This window comes from Doryrhamphus excisus, chromosome 9, assembly GCF_030265055.1.
Source record: "Doryrhamphus excisus isolate RoL2022-K1 chromosome 9, RoL_Dexc_1.0, whole genome shotgun sequence".
Classification (NCBI taxonomy): Eukaryota; Metazoa; Chordata; class Actinopteri; order Syngnathiformes; family Syngnathidae; genus Doryrhamphus; species Doryrhamphus excisus.
Genome location: NC_080474.1, coordinates 2274730 through 2291015, shown reverse-complemented (window position 1 = coordinate 2291015; position 16286 = coordinate 2274730). Strand labels below are relative to the sequence as shown.

The window sequence follows — 16286 nt, the reverse complement described above, 5'->3', positions numbered from 1 at the left end:
TAGGAAATAATCCACTTCATATCAATCCAGTTCATCCAGGAACAAAAACATGGTTTACTGAGAATTTGACATGCAAAAGACTTTACCTTTATTGAAGACTAGCCAACACGGAGATTAGTGGAAGGAGGACGGAAGAACCATGCAGACATCTTGCAGACATCCAGTTCATGGCGACCTTCATTGGATGAACAGCAAAAGTCACTTCCTCCGGAAGCTGAGCTTCACTGGAGGTCTATGGAGCAGGACCGGTTCTTAATTCTGAGTTTTTCCCCATGATGCAGTCCTGATGATTCCAGGGAGATGGCAGCCATAGCAGACCAAAAGTCCACCCGTGTACATAAATAAATATACAGTACATACAGTATTAATGCTTGGCGTCAACAGGTAAAAATCAAGGATGGCACAGGTGCCGTTTGCTTTAAAGGGCCGTACGACTCCACCGACAACAACGACTGTTTTGTCGTACGTCATCAACAAGCCAATAAGGGAGTGTTCAAGATTCGCCAGCACGGGCCGCTCACCAAGTCAACCTTTCACCTGAACATGACTCAACTCCTCGGGACAACCCAATGTCGTGTAATACTGAGGCTACGAAACGACAGCAAGACCAACCTTGTGAGTACAGCACACACACCCCTCTTGTAGACCCGTTCCAGTCTCACTCAGATACCTCCGGGTTTTATTTTCAGATTAATCTCTCTTTCCGGTATTTTGAGAAGCAGCAAGCTGTGCGGTTTTTTATGCCAGAAACACTAAACCAGGTGATCATCACTTCCTTTTCATTGTCCAAATTAAACCAAATTGTCCCGAGTGTGCGATAAGACTCCAAATGGTTGTGCATGTGAGTGACAGGCTCCACCCGTTTCATGTCTTTCCTGTTTAGGGTGAGAACGTCACCGTGCTGGTCAATGGCGAGGAAGTGGACCACTGGAACCTCACTGGACTCGGGTACAGCTACCAGGACGTGAGCAGCTGCAGACATTCGGGTAAGTGAACTCATCCTGGGGTCCCCACCACAAATAGAGAACACACATACAAAAGACCGCCTCTCCCCCGGGGATGTAATTTCGTACAGGGGTGGGCAAACTAACTGGTTGTGCAATGGTTCTTATTGATATTCCATCCAACCATCCATCCATCCAACCAACCATCCATCCATCCATACATCCAACCATCCATCCATACATCCATCCAACCATTCATCCATCTATCCAACCATCCAACCAACCATCCATCCATTCAACCATCCAACCATCCGTCCAACCAACCATCCATCCATCCATCCAACCATCCAACCAACCATCCATTCAACCATCCATACATACATACATCCATCCAACCATTCATCCATCTATCCAACCATCCAACCAGCCAACCAACCATTCAACCATCCATCCATCCATCCAACTATCCATCCATACATCCATCCAACCATTCATCCATCTATCCAACCATCCATCCATCCAACCATTCATCCATCTATCCAACCATCCAACCAACCATCCATCCAACCATCCATCCATCCATCCATCCATCCATTCAACCATCCAACCATCCATCCATCCAACCAACCAACCATACATCCATCCATCCAACCATCCATCCATCCATCCATCCATCCAACCATCCATCCATCCATCCATCCATCCATCCATCCATCCAACCATCCATCCAACCATTCATCCATCTATCCAACCATCCAACCAACCATCCATCCAACCATCCATCCATCCATTCAACCATCCAACCATCCATCCATCCAACCAACCAACCATACATTCATCCATCCAACCATCCATCCATCCATCCATCCAACCATCCATCCAACCATACATCCATCCAACCATCCATCCAACCAACCATACATCCATCCAACCATCCAAACATCCATCCATCCAACCAACCATCCAACCAACCAACCAACCATCCATGCAACCATCCATAAACAGAACCCAAGTCATTCTTATGGCCCTGCATCACAGCCAAAAGGAATGACAATCATTTAGTCATTTGTGTTTTGCAGGTGTCTTAAATCAACCTGGCACCGTAACTTGTGACGCAAAAGGCACCTTCATAAACTGCAGTGAAAGAGCCGTCCTTCGAGCCATTCCTCAACAAAACGACCTGTAAATACCTCACCTCTTTTCTACTGTCGCTCACTTTTACTGTCCTGAGACCAGTCATGGTAATAAAATGGGATGGTGTCCTTATTGGTGATAGCAACTTCATCTCTCACCTCCGTTAGGTGTGTGAATAGTGCCATGTGTACCGTGACTGCCTCCACCGTCATTGATCACCATGGCAACACTACCTCAGTGGAGGATCGATGTGCCTACACTTTGTTGTCAGAGTCAAGCGTACGGCTGGTGGGCGTCTTTCAGGAACGACGTCGTAAAGATGTGATGTTTTTGGACCGTGTCATCATCCATCTGGATGATCCAGATATTGACATCCACCTGGGACAAGGTGGGAGGGTTCAGGTGAGCTTCTGATGGACACTTTAGTTGATATGCCCCAACAAGACTGGGGATGGATGGATGCATGGATGGTTGGATGGATGGTTGGATGGTTGGATGGATGGATAGATGGATGCATGGATGGTTGGATGGATGGTTGGTTGTATGGTTGAATGGATGGATGGCTGGATAGATGGATGCATTGATGCATGGATGGTTGGTTGGTTGGATGGTGGAATGGATGGATGGATGCATGGATGGTTGGATGGATGGTTGGTTGAATGGATGGATGGATGCATGGATGTTTGGATGGATGGCTGAATGGATGGATGGATGCATGGATGGTTGGATGGATGGTTGGTTGGATGGTTGAATGGATGGATGGATGCATGGATGGTTGGATGGATGGTTGGTTGAATGGATGGATGGATGCATGGATGTTTGGATGGATGGTTGGTTGGATGGTTGAATGGATGGATGGATGCATGGATGGTTGGATGGATGGTTGGTTGAATGGATGGATGGATGCATGGATGTTTGGATGGATGGTTGGTTGGATGGTTGAATGGATGGATGGATGCATGGATGGTTGGATGGATGGTTGGTTGAATGGATGGATGGATGCATGGATGTTTGGATGGATGGTTGGTTGGATGGTTGAATGGATGGATGCATGGATGGTTGGATGGATGGTTGAATGGATGGATGGATGCATGGATGGTTGGTCGGACGGTTGAATGGACGGATGGATGGACTTCCTTTAAAGTCTCCAAACTCGAGACCATAAGCGAAGCGTGTTGATTACATGATCGTTGTTGGCCCCACTTCTTGGTATAATGCAGGCCAACAGCACACAGCTGAACCTCGGCGATTCCCCTGAGGAGCATCACAGTGTGGACTTTCTGAAGGATGAAACTGGAGTGACCGCCAATGTGTCCCACTCCAACTCCTCCACTTTGGTCTTCTTTGATGGATACACGGTTCACATCCACACCACACATTCATGGATGTTGAAAGGTCTTGCCGACTCTTGATGATCAAGCAACCGTCGTCACATGCAAACTAACAATCTCTCCTCTGACTATCGTTGATCAGCTGACAGGAAGTTGCAAGGTTTATGTGGAAACCACAGCCAGTCTTTGATTGACACAAAGGACTTGGAGTTCAGTTCTTTTAGGTATGAACCCGTCTTTACAGAGAACAGACCTGGGAAACACTCCAGAATTACTGCTATTTGTCTCCCGCTAGTTGTGAGACGCGGTTCAACGACACTGTCGACAGCAGCATCAACTGCACCACAGTCAATGAACGGTGAGGAGAAACACGACTGAAAGCCTAGCCTGTCTTGGGGTGGTGTCCAGTCCTCTGGTCGTCCCTCTGAGTTAATCCTTCCATCTAACGCAACAGCTGTGAACTTCTGAGAGGATGGCACTTTGCCGGCTGCCATGCTTACGTCGATCCAGAGCCCTTCATCACCGCCTGCAACAACACTCTGTGCCAATACCCCGATGTGGATGGTCTTATGTGCCAGTTTCTAGAGGCCTACACCAAAGCCTGCAGTCTGGAGAACCAAGCTGTGGATGGCTGGAGGGCAACGGCCAACTGTTGTAAGACCATCTGTCAATCACTTGTCACAAGTCCTCCAAATGAAGTCACTTTTGAGTAGTGGCTACTATAGGTCGGCTATTAAAATACACAGATGGAAATATGAGGTAGAACGTCTTAGTACTTAATCTTTCCAGCAACCACTCGGGCCTTCTGCAATGACACCCTCTGTGCGGACCATGAGTTCTGTGCTGAAGGTCTCAGTGGTGACATCAGATGCTTCTGTCGGGCCATTTTTGTTTCTGACTACAGATCCAACAACTCTTTAGGTAAGAACAATGAGTGGTAAGAACAGAGTGGTCACATCATGACCCCACTGTGGAACCAAAACACTTCCTGCCCTAAATGTTCGCAGTCTTATGACAAATTCAATAAAGTTGCATGTTTCATTTCCTTGGTTTGTTCAGGTCAACCGGTGGTCTGCAGTGCAAATTCTGCTTCAATCAGTCTACTCGGTTGTCTCTTGGAGGAAATCGATCTCGACTATTCTGACTTACACCTCAATGACGACTCCTGCAGAGGTGACAGAGACACGAACCACATGGTGACCTTCCGATTCAACCAGAGCAGCGCCTGTGGGGCTGAAGTCACGGTGTGTATCCCTGCCATTAATGATGGCGCTCAGGAAGAAGCTACCTTCTTAGTTTCCTGTAATGTTGCTGACTTGTGAGGCGGTTTGAATCTCCCTCACCCGGCAGGCCAACAACAGCCACGTGGTTTATAAGAACAACCTCACCGCAGAAGGAGTCACCAGCAAAGTCATTGATCGTTTCGATCAGTTTGAAACTTTTGACTTCTCCTGCTTCAGCGGCCAACCTGCCATCCAGAGCATGGCCTTCAAGATCAGAGCCAAGTGAGTCCTTCAAAAGCTTTGAGGCCGTCATAAAGTCTTTGGTAGGATCTGATGTTTATGTTCTTGTATATGTGTCTTCTGCAGCTCTGTGGACCAGCAGATTGTATCTGAGTCTTGGAACTACAACGTCAAGATGACAGCCTACACTGATGCTGACCACAGACACGCCCTAAAGCCGGACACTGAAATCCAGACGAACCAGATTGTCTTTGTGGAGCTGACGGTTTACGGCCTGTTTGACAACCTGGTCGACTTGGTGACTGACTCCTGCTGGGCGACGCCCAAGTCGTCGCCTGCTGGAGCTCTGAGATACAACATGATCACGAACGGGTGAGACAAGTTGGCCCAAACCAGTTCTTTTGACTGTTGATGGACTATGTCAGGGGTTTGCTCCATAGCTACAGTACACCAACATACTTCAAGTTGTCAGTACTTGTTGGCATCTACAGTAAACCTTATCGCCCAACAAAAACCTTTAATAGGAGTTCAAGTCCAAGTCTCATAGAAAATGAATGAAGGTCTGAAGTACCTCCGTCAATAGAATCACAACCGCATCAAAAGTTATGAGTTGTTCTTCTGTTTGTAAGCAGATGTTCAAACACCGATGAGACGGTGAAGGTGCAGGTCAATGGGAAGGGAATATCCACCCACTTCTCCTTCCACATGTTCCACTTCTCCGGCCAAGGTCATGGCATCTACCTGCACTGCAAGCTCCATCTGTGTGCCAGTCGCAATGTCACCTGTGGCCCGGTACGACAAAATTCTTCACCAATTGGTTGAAAACATATTAATCGGCATGGAACATTTATCTAAAATAGTTTGAAACATCATGTTGTCCTTGTCTTGAAATCTTTCTTTTGAACTTTGTTGCAGAGTTGTGGTGGCCCTGCTAAGAGAAGAAGACGCAGGTCTTCCAGATCGACATCTGCTGATGAAAGCCCTGCCCTCATCAGCCTGTCCTGGACCAATTAGGAACAACACACCTCTGCTGCTGACATGTGACCAATGAGGTCTGATCACCTGATAGTTCTGCTTGTTTTCACAGCGTCTTTGCATGGTGACTCGGACTGACCAATGCTGGCGGATATTGCTCGGATTCAGAAGCTTCATCTTTGAATCAGACTAGCTTTGACGGGAACTTGTCGGACCAGGGTAGAGTTCTTAAAGGTTTTTCCTCTAATGTGAACATAGGCTGGATCACACTCCTCAGACTCCCCAAGAAAGTTTATTCCAAAGGGAAGAAGAAGTTGAGCCTCGATGTGAAGTTGGTAGAAATTACCCAACCACATACTGTCATTCCGACAAAAAATTATTTGGATTTGTGTGGGGAATTATGTGGGGACTTTTGTGACTTTTGTGACCATGTGGAGGGGGCGGGGTATGGAAGCAGGAAACGAGAAGGGCTAGACATGCTAATCTGTTTGTGCTCAACTGCTGTGTTTTGCTGCCATGTTACAAATAAAAGCTTGTCTGAAAGTTTCCATCCTTCCTGAGGAGCTCTGCTCCATTTCCTCTCAGACACGATGACTCGTTATATTACGACTTTATTCTCGTAAATTTATGACTTCATTCTTGTAAAATGAATGTGTCAGTTTTTTAACAAGATCAGAAGAAGACATTTTAAACGAAAAAATTAAGACAAAAGTGGTGCCACTCCCCCCCAAAAAGACTATATTTTTACGTAAGTACAATACTGACTTCAAAAATCTAAATATTGGTCTTTTTATTATGAATTAGCCTGACTTAAGTCTTCACACATACTGATTACGAATATGGGCATGGAGAGTCTTCTATGTACATGTACATGTCTGTGTGATATGGAGGGCACAAATACAAAGAATGGCATTAGGCGGTGTAAAATACAACAAAGGTATAAAATATAATATACAGCAATAGATAAGGCATACTAACAATAAACGATATATGGCAATATCTGCTATACAAGACAAAGTCTAAGCTGTGCATTGGACAACACAAGAGAGATTTCATAGGGTTGTGGTCTCTGCAGCCATCCAGCGGTAAAACTAAGTAATTGCACTAACACATGGACTCGTGACCAGCGCGTGAACAAGAGCTTAAAATGCAATTAAACTTATTGACGGAACATGTTACGATGTTAGCATGTTACGAAAACACACATGAAACTAAGTTACTCAGAATTATATAAACCAAAAAGCAAGTTAGCACATAATGGTGGAAATCTACAATGTAACAGTTCTGTACTAGACAAGAGACTTACATTGTTAGTCATGAACGCACGTGGAAAAGATGTGCCCATCACTCATAAGAAGCCCGTTGCATTAAAAAGGAAATGATATCACGAACCGTGTTACCAAAATAAGAGCACAGGAAACTCCACAATAAAACAATAAAAGGCTTTCCGGCATGGAAGTTTGGACACCAAGGGTCTATGCTGTGTATTCCCTGTTTTTTGAAGGAGCAATAATACGCTAAAATTGTTGTAAATAAAGCTCACTTGTGCAATTGTATTGGCAAATGCAAACAAATGTTGAAACAAAGATCATTAATAATAAGGTCATATATTTCCTGAACTACAACGATAATGACATCACATTGTATGTATGTATGTATGTTTGTTTGTGTCAGCTCAAAATAAGATTTGTTTATTTATGAAACTGGTTTTAAATTCTGGTTTTTAATTCTATTCTACATTCAGAAAGGATTATTATTAGAGAATTGCCTCAATGCACCTTTTCTTCATGGAATTTACAAATGAAAATACCTAAAACATAGTCATAAATAACAATTAAAACACATTCAAATAAATAAAAATTAATTACATTTGAGTAAATATTATTTTATGACAATACTAATACTGATAATAATTTCCACAGTTTTTGAATGGTTAGTGCGATTTGTGATTTGTCCTACTTTTTCGACGGTCATTGAACGCACCGACGCACCGTTCTCCGATGCAAAGAGGGCTGTATGGATGTATTTGGATGTATTTTCCCCCCTTTCTCTTTCACCTCATACTTGCTCCCGAATGTTGATACTATGTGGGAATGCATAAAGGTAAGATTTGATGACTTTGAGTGCTAATGTGCATCATTGTGGTAATTCGATGTTAAATGGCTAACGCTAGCAAAACACTGGACTTCAGCCACGGTCATCACATTGATAGCCCGTCAATAGCAGCTGGAACTCCAATTTAGCTGGCAGTTCAATGCCAAAATCATCAGAGATGTAAAAATGTGGAGACCACTGGTTAGTTGGGCCACTCTTAATGCCAAAGTAGCACTTTATATGACAATAAAAACAATACCTGCATAGCTCCAGTCTCTGGCAGGCCATGTAATCCGTGATAAGTCAAACACAGCGACAGTTGATACAAATAACTTTGGTTTTGCTACAAGAGCCATCTGCCAGGGCTTTGAAGCTAACTTTACCAATCTAAATACTCTTTTCTTTATCCATTTCCCATCAATATTTGTTCCATCTTGTGGTTACGGAGCTACATGCTTCAATCAAACTACGGTGGGGGCCGAGGGTCAAACAGGAGTGCACGTTAATCGCGCATCAAAAAATGTAACTTATTTTAACGCGTCATTAACGTTAACTTTGACAGCTCTAATATTTAATGCAACAAAAAAAATGAAAATACATTAAATATAGTTGAGTTAATATTCAAAGTTTAAATGCTCAAGTTTGTATGTGATATAATTCAGTGGGTGCTATTTACAAGAATATACAAGGTATGCAATGTGTAAGATTCACAATGTTTTCTTTCAGCTGATAATCAGTCCATCGAACCTTGGTGACACGATGTAGTGAAAACCTTGTGTGAGAGGCAGTGACCAAAGAGGAAAAAAATGGGGGACAGTCTGGCCAGTTTCAGCCCTGAAGGAGCAGGTGGGTAGTCAGTCCATTCACGTGGAGTCCAATGTTAGCAACACTTACCAGTTCCGTTCAGTATATAGTACATGAAACGCTCCCAGGTCGTGCTCCCATTCGTGGCAGTGGTAGCGGGTGCCTACCATGTATTTAAATGCAGCAGCGTTAAAACTAAAAAATATTATTGCTCTGAAGTGAATTTGCAAGCCTACGTGTGAAGTAAGTATTTCCCCCATGTGTATTTGTTGAGTCTTGCTGTTTGCTATTTATTGGTTATTTGGTGTCATGTGATCAAGAGGTGAAATGCTGATTGGGTGCACGGAATCATATGACTCAAATCACATGATGCTGGGTGTTAGTTTATTGAAACATTTTATTTATACTTACACTGTTGCGTAATGATTGATTAGCTAGATAGCATTTCCCTTCACCGTGTTACTATAATATAGTAGCTATTGGACAGTCAGAGTCTACACGCTTCCATGCAAAAGATCTACAAGACATTCAAAAAGAAAAAAAGCCATTCCAATCAGGTCCGAATCTGGGAAGATCCACACTCTGAGTTGCCATGGAAACAGCCTGACAAGACGAGAAAAGCAACAAGGTGATCAGACCTCACTGGTCAGTTGTCAACAGAAGCGAGTCTTACCTAATTGGTCCAGGACACACTGATAAGGCTGGAGCTTTCATCAACATATTCAGACCCAGCAGACCTGCGTCGTCTTCTTCTCTTGGGACCAGCACAACTCTGAGTCAAAGGTAGGTGAAGATGTAAGGATCGGGTCAACATGGAGAGCGTTTCAACTTATGAAATATGGTAGGATTGAATGAAGGCAGGTATGTTCTTGGTTAAGGTAAGCTAAAAGTTAGGTTGTTCATTTAAATTCTAGACTCTGGAATCTAGTCACATTGTGTTGAGAGTGATTCGTTAAGAACGGAGGTCTGGTGCTTCAGTGCCATGTGACCACAACGATGTATAGCAACGTACCGGCTTGCAGTCTTGGCTCTGGTTGGGACACAGTTGAACTTTACAGTGCAGGTAGACCTCATAGCTGCCTCCAGTGAAGTGGAACATGTTGAAGGAGAAACTGGTGGACACTCCGACTCCATTCTTCATCACCTTCACTGAGGGCTCCATAGTGCTTGGACAACTTTACAGAGACAGGAAAGTACAGGTTACAGCTTTGTCCTTCTGACCTGCTTCAGACTGAGATAGCTGATAGTTAACTGTAATTGAGAAATGTCTAAGCAGCAGTGAGTGGTCTCACCCATCATAGACCAGGTCGTATCTCAGACCCTCATTGGGCGATGAGCCGTTGGTGGCCCAGCAGGAGTTGGTTACCAAGGAGACCAGGTTGTCGTCCAGACCGTACGTCATCAACTCCACCCAGATCCTTTCGTTCAACTGAACGTCTTTGTCTGACATTATAGGTTGTCTGTGTTGGGCATCCTTGTAGGCTGTCATCTTCAGAGTGTAATTCCAAGATTCTGATACAACCTGCTGGATGACAGCGCTGCACACACACACACACACACACACACACACACTAATCTTTAGCTTTTGGTTTCAAAATCAGATGACACTGGTCAAACATGTTGAACTCACTTGTCTTTGATTCTGAATGTCATACTCTGAAGTTCCGGCTGGTAGTAATAGCAGGAGAAGTTCACATGGAATTCATCAAAGTTAGCAACAATTTCAGAGGTGTTAATTCCGGTGACAGCGTTCTTGTACAGAACCACACTGTCGTTGGCCTGCAGGATAAAAGACGTTCAAGAATTCAATACATGGACCTGAAACACTACGAGTGTCAGGACAAGAGAGACTCCCACCGTGACCACCGTCCCACAGAGGTTGCTGTCACTAAAGTTAAAGGTCACCATGTGGTCCATGTCCCTGTGTCCTCTACAAGAGTCGTTGTTGAGGTGAAGGTCCGTGTATCGGAAACCTTTCTCCTCCAGGAGACAACCGACCAGAGTGACTGAAGCAGTATTGTCCATGCAGACCTCTGTATCACCTGAAGACCAAAAAAACCTTTGTTGGGCGACCTGTTGTTTCATCTGCGACAACCCCCCATACTCATCTTACCCAAAGTGTTGTTGGACCTGTAATCGGAGGCAAAAATGGCCCGACAGAAGCACATGATTTGGTCGTTGATGCCTTCAGCACAGAACTCGTGATCAACACATTGTGTGTCATTACAGAAAGCCTGACGGGGAGCTGAAACATAAACAATATCAGAGCCATCATACCTTAACATACCCTTATTGTCATAACCAAGGACAGCATTATGGTGGTGCCTCCAGGGAAACCACTTGAATGTCTCCTTCTGATTAGTGACTAGTGACAGAAAGTCTTACGGCAGTCGGACTCCATCCTCCAGTCGTCCAACATGGAGTCCTGCTTCAGGCCGCAGGCATGAGAATAGGCATCCAAAAACTCACACCTGAGGCCATCCACATCTGGATAATGACACAGCGTGGAGTTGCAGGCGGCGATGTACGGCGCTGGATCGACAATAGAGTGACAGTCGGAGAAGTCGGGGCCGTTGAGGGCTTGACAGCTGTGGTGGAGATGTAAGGGTAGAGTCCTCGTTAATATCAGATGGGCTTGCTTGTGTTGTGGAGTGTTTCTGCTTACTGTTCAGTCACGGTGGTGCAGTTGATGGACTCGTCATCTGGCTCACTGTACTGCATCTCACAGCTGGGGGGTGACAAACAGCAAGCTCACAGAAGAACGCAAAGCAGAAAATTATGAAGCTTCAGTCAGCAGGACTAGTGACGAGGTCTCACCCCTCGGAGCTGTAATCAGCCGACTTAATGACACTTAAAGTCACGTTGGAGTCGACACACAAACTCTCCGGACTGTCTATAATGGCAAGGAAGAAGAAAATCAATAAAAAAAATGTAGTTACAGTTCATGGAACAGAAACAAACAAGGAGCTCTCTGCCATTCATGTCCCTTGGACTGTGACTTTGATGAAGACCAAGTAGTTTATTCCCTTAACTAAGTGGGTTCGTTTTAGTGGACTTTGTACTCTACCAATCGGCAAAAAATGTTTAGGAATGGCTAGGACAGCACAAACTGTGGAGTTGGCCTCCAGATCCTTCATCTGTCAGTCCATTTGAGCATCTGAAGCATGTCCATCACAGACAAGTCCGATTCATGTCGGTCCAGTCTTGAGACCTATTCTTGTCAGCACAAAGTGCATTGTGGGGTGATGATAAACCTAGAATGTTTTTACTGAAAGTGCTGCGTAAACATGGTGTCCCCAATCAGCTAGAAGCTACTCTAGTAAGACAACGTCACCCGTCATCATCTCTTGTTGTGTTTGGACGATCTGAGCAGTGTCTCCATTGAAGAAGACAGTCAAGTTGTAGTCGGACAGATATATGTTGACTGTGACTCCAGTCTGGTCCTGATAGAGGTCCAAACCTTCATGTCCCTCAGACACACTGGTGATGTTCATAACAGTGTTGTTGACCTGCATGATAAACACTGGATGAACATCTTCTGTTTGTTTAGGAGAAGCAATAACATTCAGTCTTTTATGACTAATCATCTGCTGATGAAGGTGACCTACCAGAACTTTCACACCTGGGCCAAGTTGAATGACAGTTTCGGAGTCCAGCACCTTGACGATGACACTGTTTAAAAATATGACGTCTTTTCGACGGCGTTCCTTGAAGATGCCCACTACTTGGACACTTGAATTGGTGTACAAAGTGTAGGCACAGCGATCCTCCACAGACGTGGAATTACCAGAGTAATCAATGATGGTGGAGCCGGTCACAGTGCACACATAGTTCGGTGGGCAACTAGCAGAGGCAGGGTTGGTGGTGAGTAGGTTGTTATGATGGCATCGGTGACATGAGAGACATCACAAAAGCTTACCTGTCGTCCTGAGATATCGTGAGGAAAGCGGTTCCATTACAAGACAGCAAGCCTATTGCTGGGTTACATCTTTTTGTGTTCGATTCAATTAATTGATCTGGAAACAACATACATGACTTCATTCAATCCATTAATTTTAATATTCTATTTTTTTTTGGCCTCATTCACCAATATTTTGGTAAATATGGTCTTAACATTGCTCCGAGAAATGTTGCCTAAGTGAGATTCATGCTGAGTTTTGACAATTGTTGGCTTCTCATTGGCATCGGTAACAGCAACACCCCCAGTTGCCCACAAGCTGGCACACACTGGCAGTGAGTTTTAGAACAAGTGTCTCTTGATCGTATTTTGTTATACAGTATTTTACTGTAGAGCACTCTGTTTTCAACTCTGGTTTCTATCATTTTCTATTGTTTTTATTCTCAAAGAGTGACCTACGTAAAAACGTACCGTAGCACATGCAACAAGCTAAATTTACAGTTCATATTTTCACAGAAAAACGATTTAACTTTTTTTCCAATGCGTATGTAAATGTCATAAACAGTCAAGTATATTATACATGAATAAATAGAAATACAGATGCCGCACATATATTGCTCATGTTTGTAAAACTTTACAGACACATCATATAAAGTACATATAAAGTCACGGATGAATGAAAGAAGGAATGCATCGGTCAGTCAGTCAAATTTGAATTAAATACCAAAAACATCTGAAAACATGTTTTAACCAAAGTAAATGTTTAGGTTATTTTCTTAATGACCAATTTGTATTAGCATAAAAATGGCCTTGAACCTCAGTGCATGTCTAAGATATGCTGATATTTAAAATAATGTGCTCACGTAGACTTAAACATGCGTAAGGAGCATGTGTACTGAAAACATGCATATTCTGGTTGGCCACTGAGGATGGAGCCTACTGCACTTGAAGATCAGGTTCCAATGATAATGATGGGACAAGTGCACCAATCAGTGGTGCTGTTACAATGACTGAGGTGGTGTGCTTACTTGAGTGTCTGCAGCGGCTCAGGTCGTGAAATGCAACGTCATTGGGATTCACCAGCCACCGGCCCACCTGCTCTCCGTTCACCTTGTTTATTATGATCTACATGGACACATAAAATGCTGATCAGAGCATTCCCACAAAAAATTCAGTGACCATCAATCAAATTGAATTTGTTCAAACAACTGTCTAATTGAGTTGAAGAAAGTACTGCGATATAAATATCTTGTTGCTGAGTTGCTAGAACTTATGATGTTTTCCTAAAGACCAACATGGAGCTTCAACTCCACAAGTGGGGAAAAAATGACTCTAAAGACAGAATAATGGCTTCTTCACGAATGTAACCTACCCTTACACAGCCCATCTCAAACAAGGATTGGAAGAATTCATTCATTCATTTTTTACCACCTTTCCTCACGAGGGTCGCGGGGGTGCTGGAGCCTATCCCAGCTGTCTTCAGGCGAGAGGCGGGGTACACCCTGGACTGGTGGCCAGCCAATCACAGGGCACATATACGTAGGCAAACAACCATTCACACTCACATTCATACCTATGGACAATTTGGAGTGGCCAATTAACCTAGCATGTTTTTGGAATGTGGGAGGAAACCGGAATACCCGGAGAAAACCCACGCATACCCGGGCGGGGAGAACATGCAAACTCCACACAAAGATGGCCGAGGGTGGAATTGAACCCTGGTCTCCTAGCTGCTAACCACTGCGCGCTAACCACTCGTCCCGCCGTGCCGCCCGGATTGGAAGACTTATGAAAAGCTATTTTGGAAGCAGTGTCAGCGCTATTGGGAATTTCATTCATTCATTCATTTTCTACCGCTTATCCTCACGAGGGTTGCGGGGGTGCTGGAGCCTATCCCAGCTGTCTTTGGCGAGAGGGAGGGTACACCCTGGACTGGTGGCCAGCCAATCACAGGGCACATATAGACAAACAACCATTCACACTCACATTCATACCTATGGACAATTTGGAGTGGCCAATTAACCTAGCATGTTTTTGGAATGTGGGAGGAAACCGGAGTACCCGGAGAAAACCCACGCATACCCGGGCGGGGAGAACATGCAAACTCCACACAGAGATGGCTGAGGGTGGGAATGAACTCGGGTCTCCTAGCTGTGAGGTCTGTGCGCTAACCACTCCACCGCCGTGCATTGGAAATTTATTGTTTCAAAATCCAGCTTCTTCGATCAAGCATGTGGACATCTAAGTCGGTAAAAGTAAATGTTCTCACCACACTTGAAGTTAATGTGGAGGAATATTTCATACTTCCTTGAGTATTTGCAAATGTGCGGAATGTGACCGTGACCTGTAAAAAGACAAAGAAATGTTGCCTAAAATCTTTAGCAAAGTACTGAAGAAAGTGTTTGAAATAAACACTAAAAAGTCTGACTGACCCTCCCATTGGCAGCGATTATTACTTCAGAACTACATTCTGATGTCCCCACAAGCTGCGGTAGATTTGTCCTGAAGGGTGACCCAGCTCCAGCTGTTTGGGTCGTGTTTGTTATAAGAACTGTATCCATAGTTTCAACAGTTGTAAAAATCATGCAGTCAGGTCCATCCTCGATTCCAAAGCACACCGAAACTGTCAACTGGTCAATATTTGTCTGTTAACAAGACAAAACACAAAAAAAGAAAAACAGTATACTTCCAGTTTATCTGATGTTTGCCACAATGACGTTGCTGAGCCATCTTCTCTCCATATTTGCATTTGAGTGGTACAGAAGGATTGTGCGGCGCAGTGGCTTACATGTACTTCGGTGTATTCCTTTCCATAGAAATTAATCGAACAGTTCAAAGTCACTGACTCTGCAGACAAAAAACCTGAAAAAAGCCACATGTTGTGAACGGAGAGTGGCGGCATCTTCATCTTCATCTCATCCAAAGCTCAACATACACACGACATCGTCTGGTTAGCCATCGCTAGACATGTCAGCAAATTCTGATGTTTTTTTAACTCATAAATAGATAGAAGTACGAGTCGGCTAACAGCAACTTGCAACATCCTGTTGGTGTTGGAACGCCGATGTTCTGAATTCTGTTGTTGGTGGAGGTGCGTGTCAAGCTCCACCGGAGGTTTTGGAAGGGGCGGTCCTTTATTGTGTTTACTTTTAAGTAATTTCTAAGAAAACATTTTCAGTTCTATAATTACAATAATATTTTCAAAGTGTTGAAAATGGATCTTATCAGAGGCCAGAAATGCTGAGTTGAGAACCGCTGGTTTAGAATAACTCAAAAAGTAGCATCCGTGATGTTGCATGCGTCATGCGATTGTTGTTAGCGTCTGTGTTTTTCTTATGTACAAATTTTTCTTCCAACATATTATCAACCCTTCTTTATGACAAAGTCCACTTTCTGATTACCTGGCAGCAGGCTGACTCCCATCATGACGACCAGGAGGACGAGGTCCATGCTGACTGACAACAGACAGAGATCTGCAAGACAGTCACAAATTGTCCAAAGCAGACTAGAATAGCGTCTACTTTGGCACTGTAGACGTCATAGAATCATCGGCTCCTTGTACAAGCACCCAAGCAATTCTAAACTGCTTATGCATCAAGGCAAACAGGTTCCTGTCTGAATGTAGAGGTGACTATAGGGGTGT

At 44.1% G+C, this 16286-nt stretch overlaps 2 protein-coding genes across 2 annotated transcripts; one reads left to right on the top strand and one right to left on the bottom strand.

Moving 5' to 3' along the window:
* Window positions 1-829: 829 nt before the first annotated feature.
* LOC131135920 (alpha-tectorin-like) lies at window positions 830-6088 on the top strand. The gene is made up of 14 exons (XM_058082341.1): window positions 830-841; window positions 884-986; window positions 2024-2126; window positions 2246-2480; window positions 3299-3473; window positions 3552-3633; window positions 3705-3767; window positions 3864-4063; window positions 4199-4330; window positions 4469-4653; window positions 4760-4914; window positions 4999-5244; window positions 5505-5664; window positions 5788-6088. Exons 1-14 carry the CDS (start codon window positions 830-832, stop codon window positions 5884-5886), a joined length of 1950 nt encoding a protein of 649 aa, XP_057938324.1. The 3' UTR covers window positions 5887-6088.
* A 3330-nt stretch (window positions 6089-9418) lies between these two features.
* On the bottom strand, window positions 9419-16093 carry LOC131135919 (alpha-tectorin-like). Its single transcript, XM_058082340.1, has 14 exons — window positions 16034-16093; window positions 13649-13768; window positions 12665-12672; window positions 12354-12588; window positions 12080-12254; window positions 11563-11638; window positions 11411-11473; window positions 11142-11333; window positions 10859-11070; window positions 10603-10787; window positions 10376-10524; window positions 10038-10283; window positions 9758-9920; window positions 9419-9517 (listed from the first exon to the last, which is right to left on the bottom strand). The coding sequence occupies exons 1-14, from the start codon at window positions 16091-16093 to the stop codon at window positions 9419-9421; spliced, it is 1983 nt and encodes a 660-aa protein (XP_057938323.1).
* Window positions 16094-16286: the final 193 nt, after the last annotated feature.

Bases quoted from the DNA above. Each gene is read 5' to 3' on its own strand.
- LOC131135920 (XM_058082341.1), top strand. The intron at 3,634-3,704 runs GTATGAACCCGT...GTCTCCCGCTAG, and splicing joins TTGGAGTTCAGTTCTTTTAG to TTGTGAGACGCGGTTCAACG. The intron at 4,915-4,998 runs GTGAGTCCTTCA...TGTCTTCTGCAG, and splicing joins GCCTTCAAGATCAGAGCCAA to CTCTGTGGACCAGCAGATTG.
- LOC131135919 (XM_058082340.1), bottom strand. From the start codon at position 16,093: ATGGACCTCGTCCTCCTGGTCGTCATGATGGGAGTCAGCCTGCTGCCA. The intron at 10,788-10,858 runs GTAAGATGAGTA...TTTGGTCTTCAG, and splicing joins CAGGTCCAACAACACTTTGG to GTGATACAGAGGTCTGCATG. The intron at 9,921-10,037 runs GTGAGACCACTC...GTCTCTGTAAAG, and splicing joins TACGACCTGGTCTATGATGG to TTGTCCAAGCACTATGGAGC.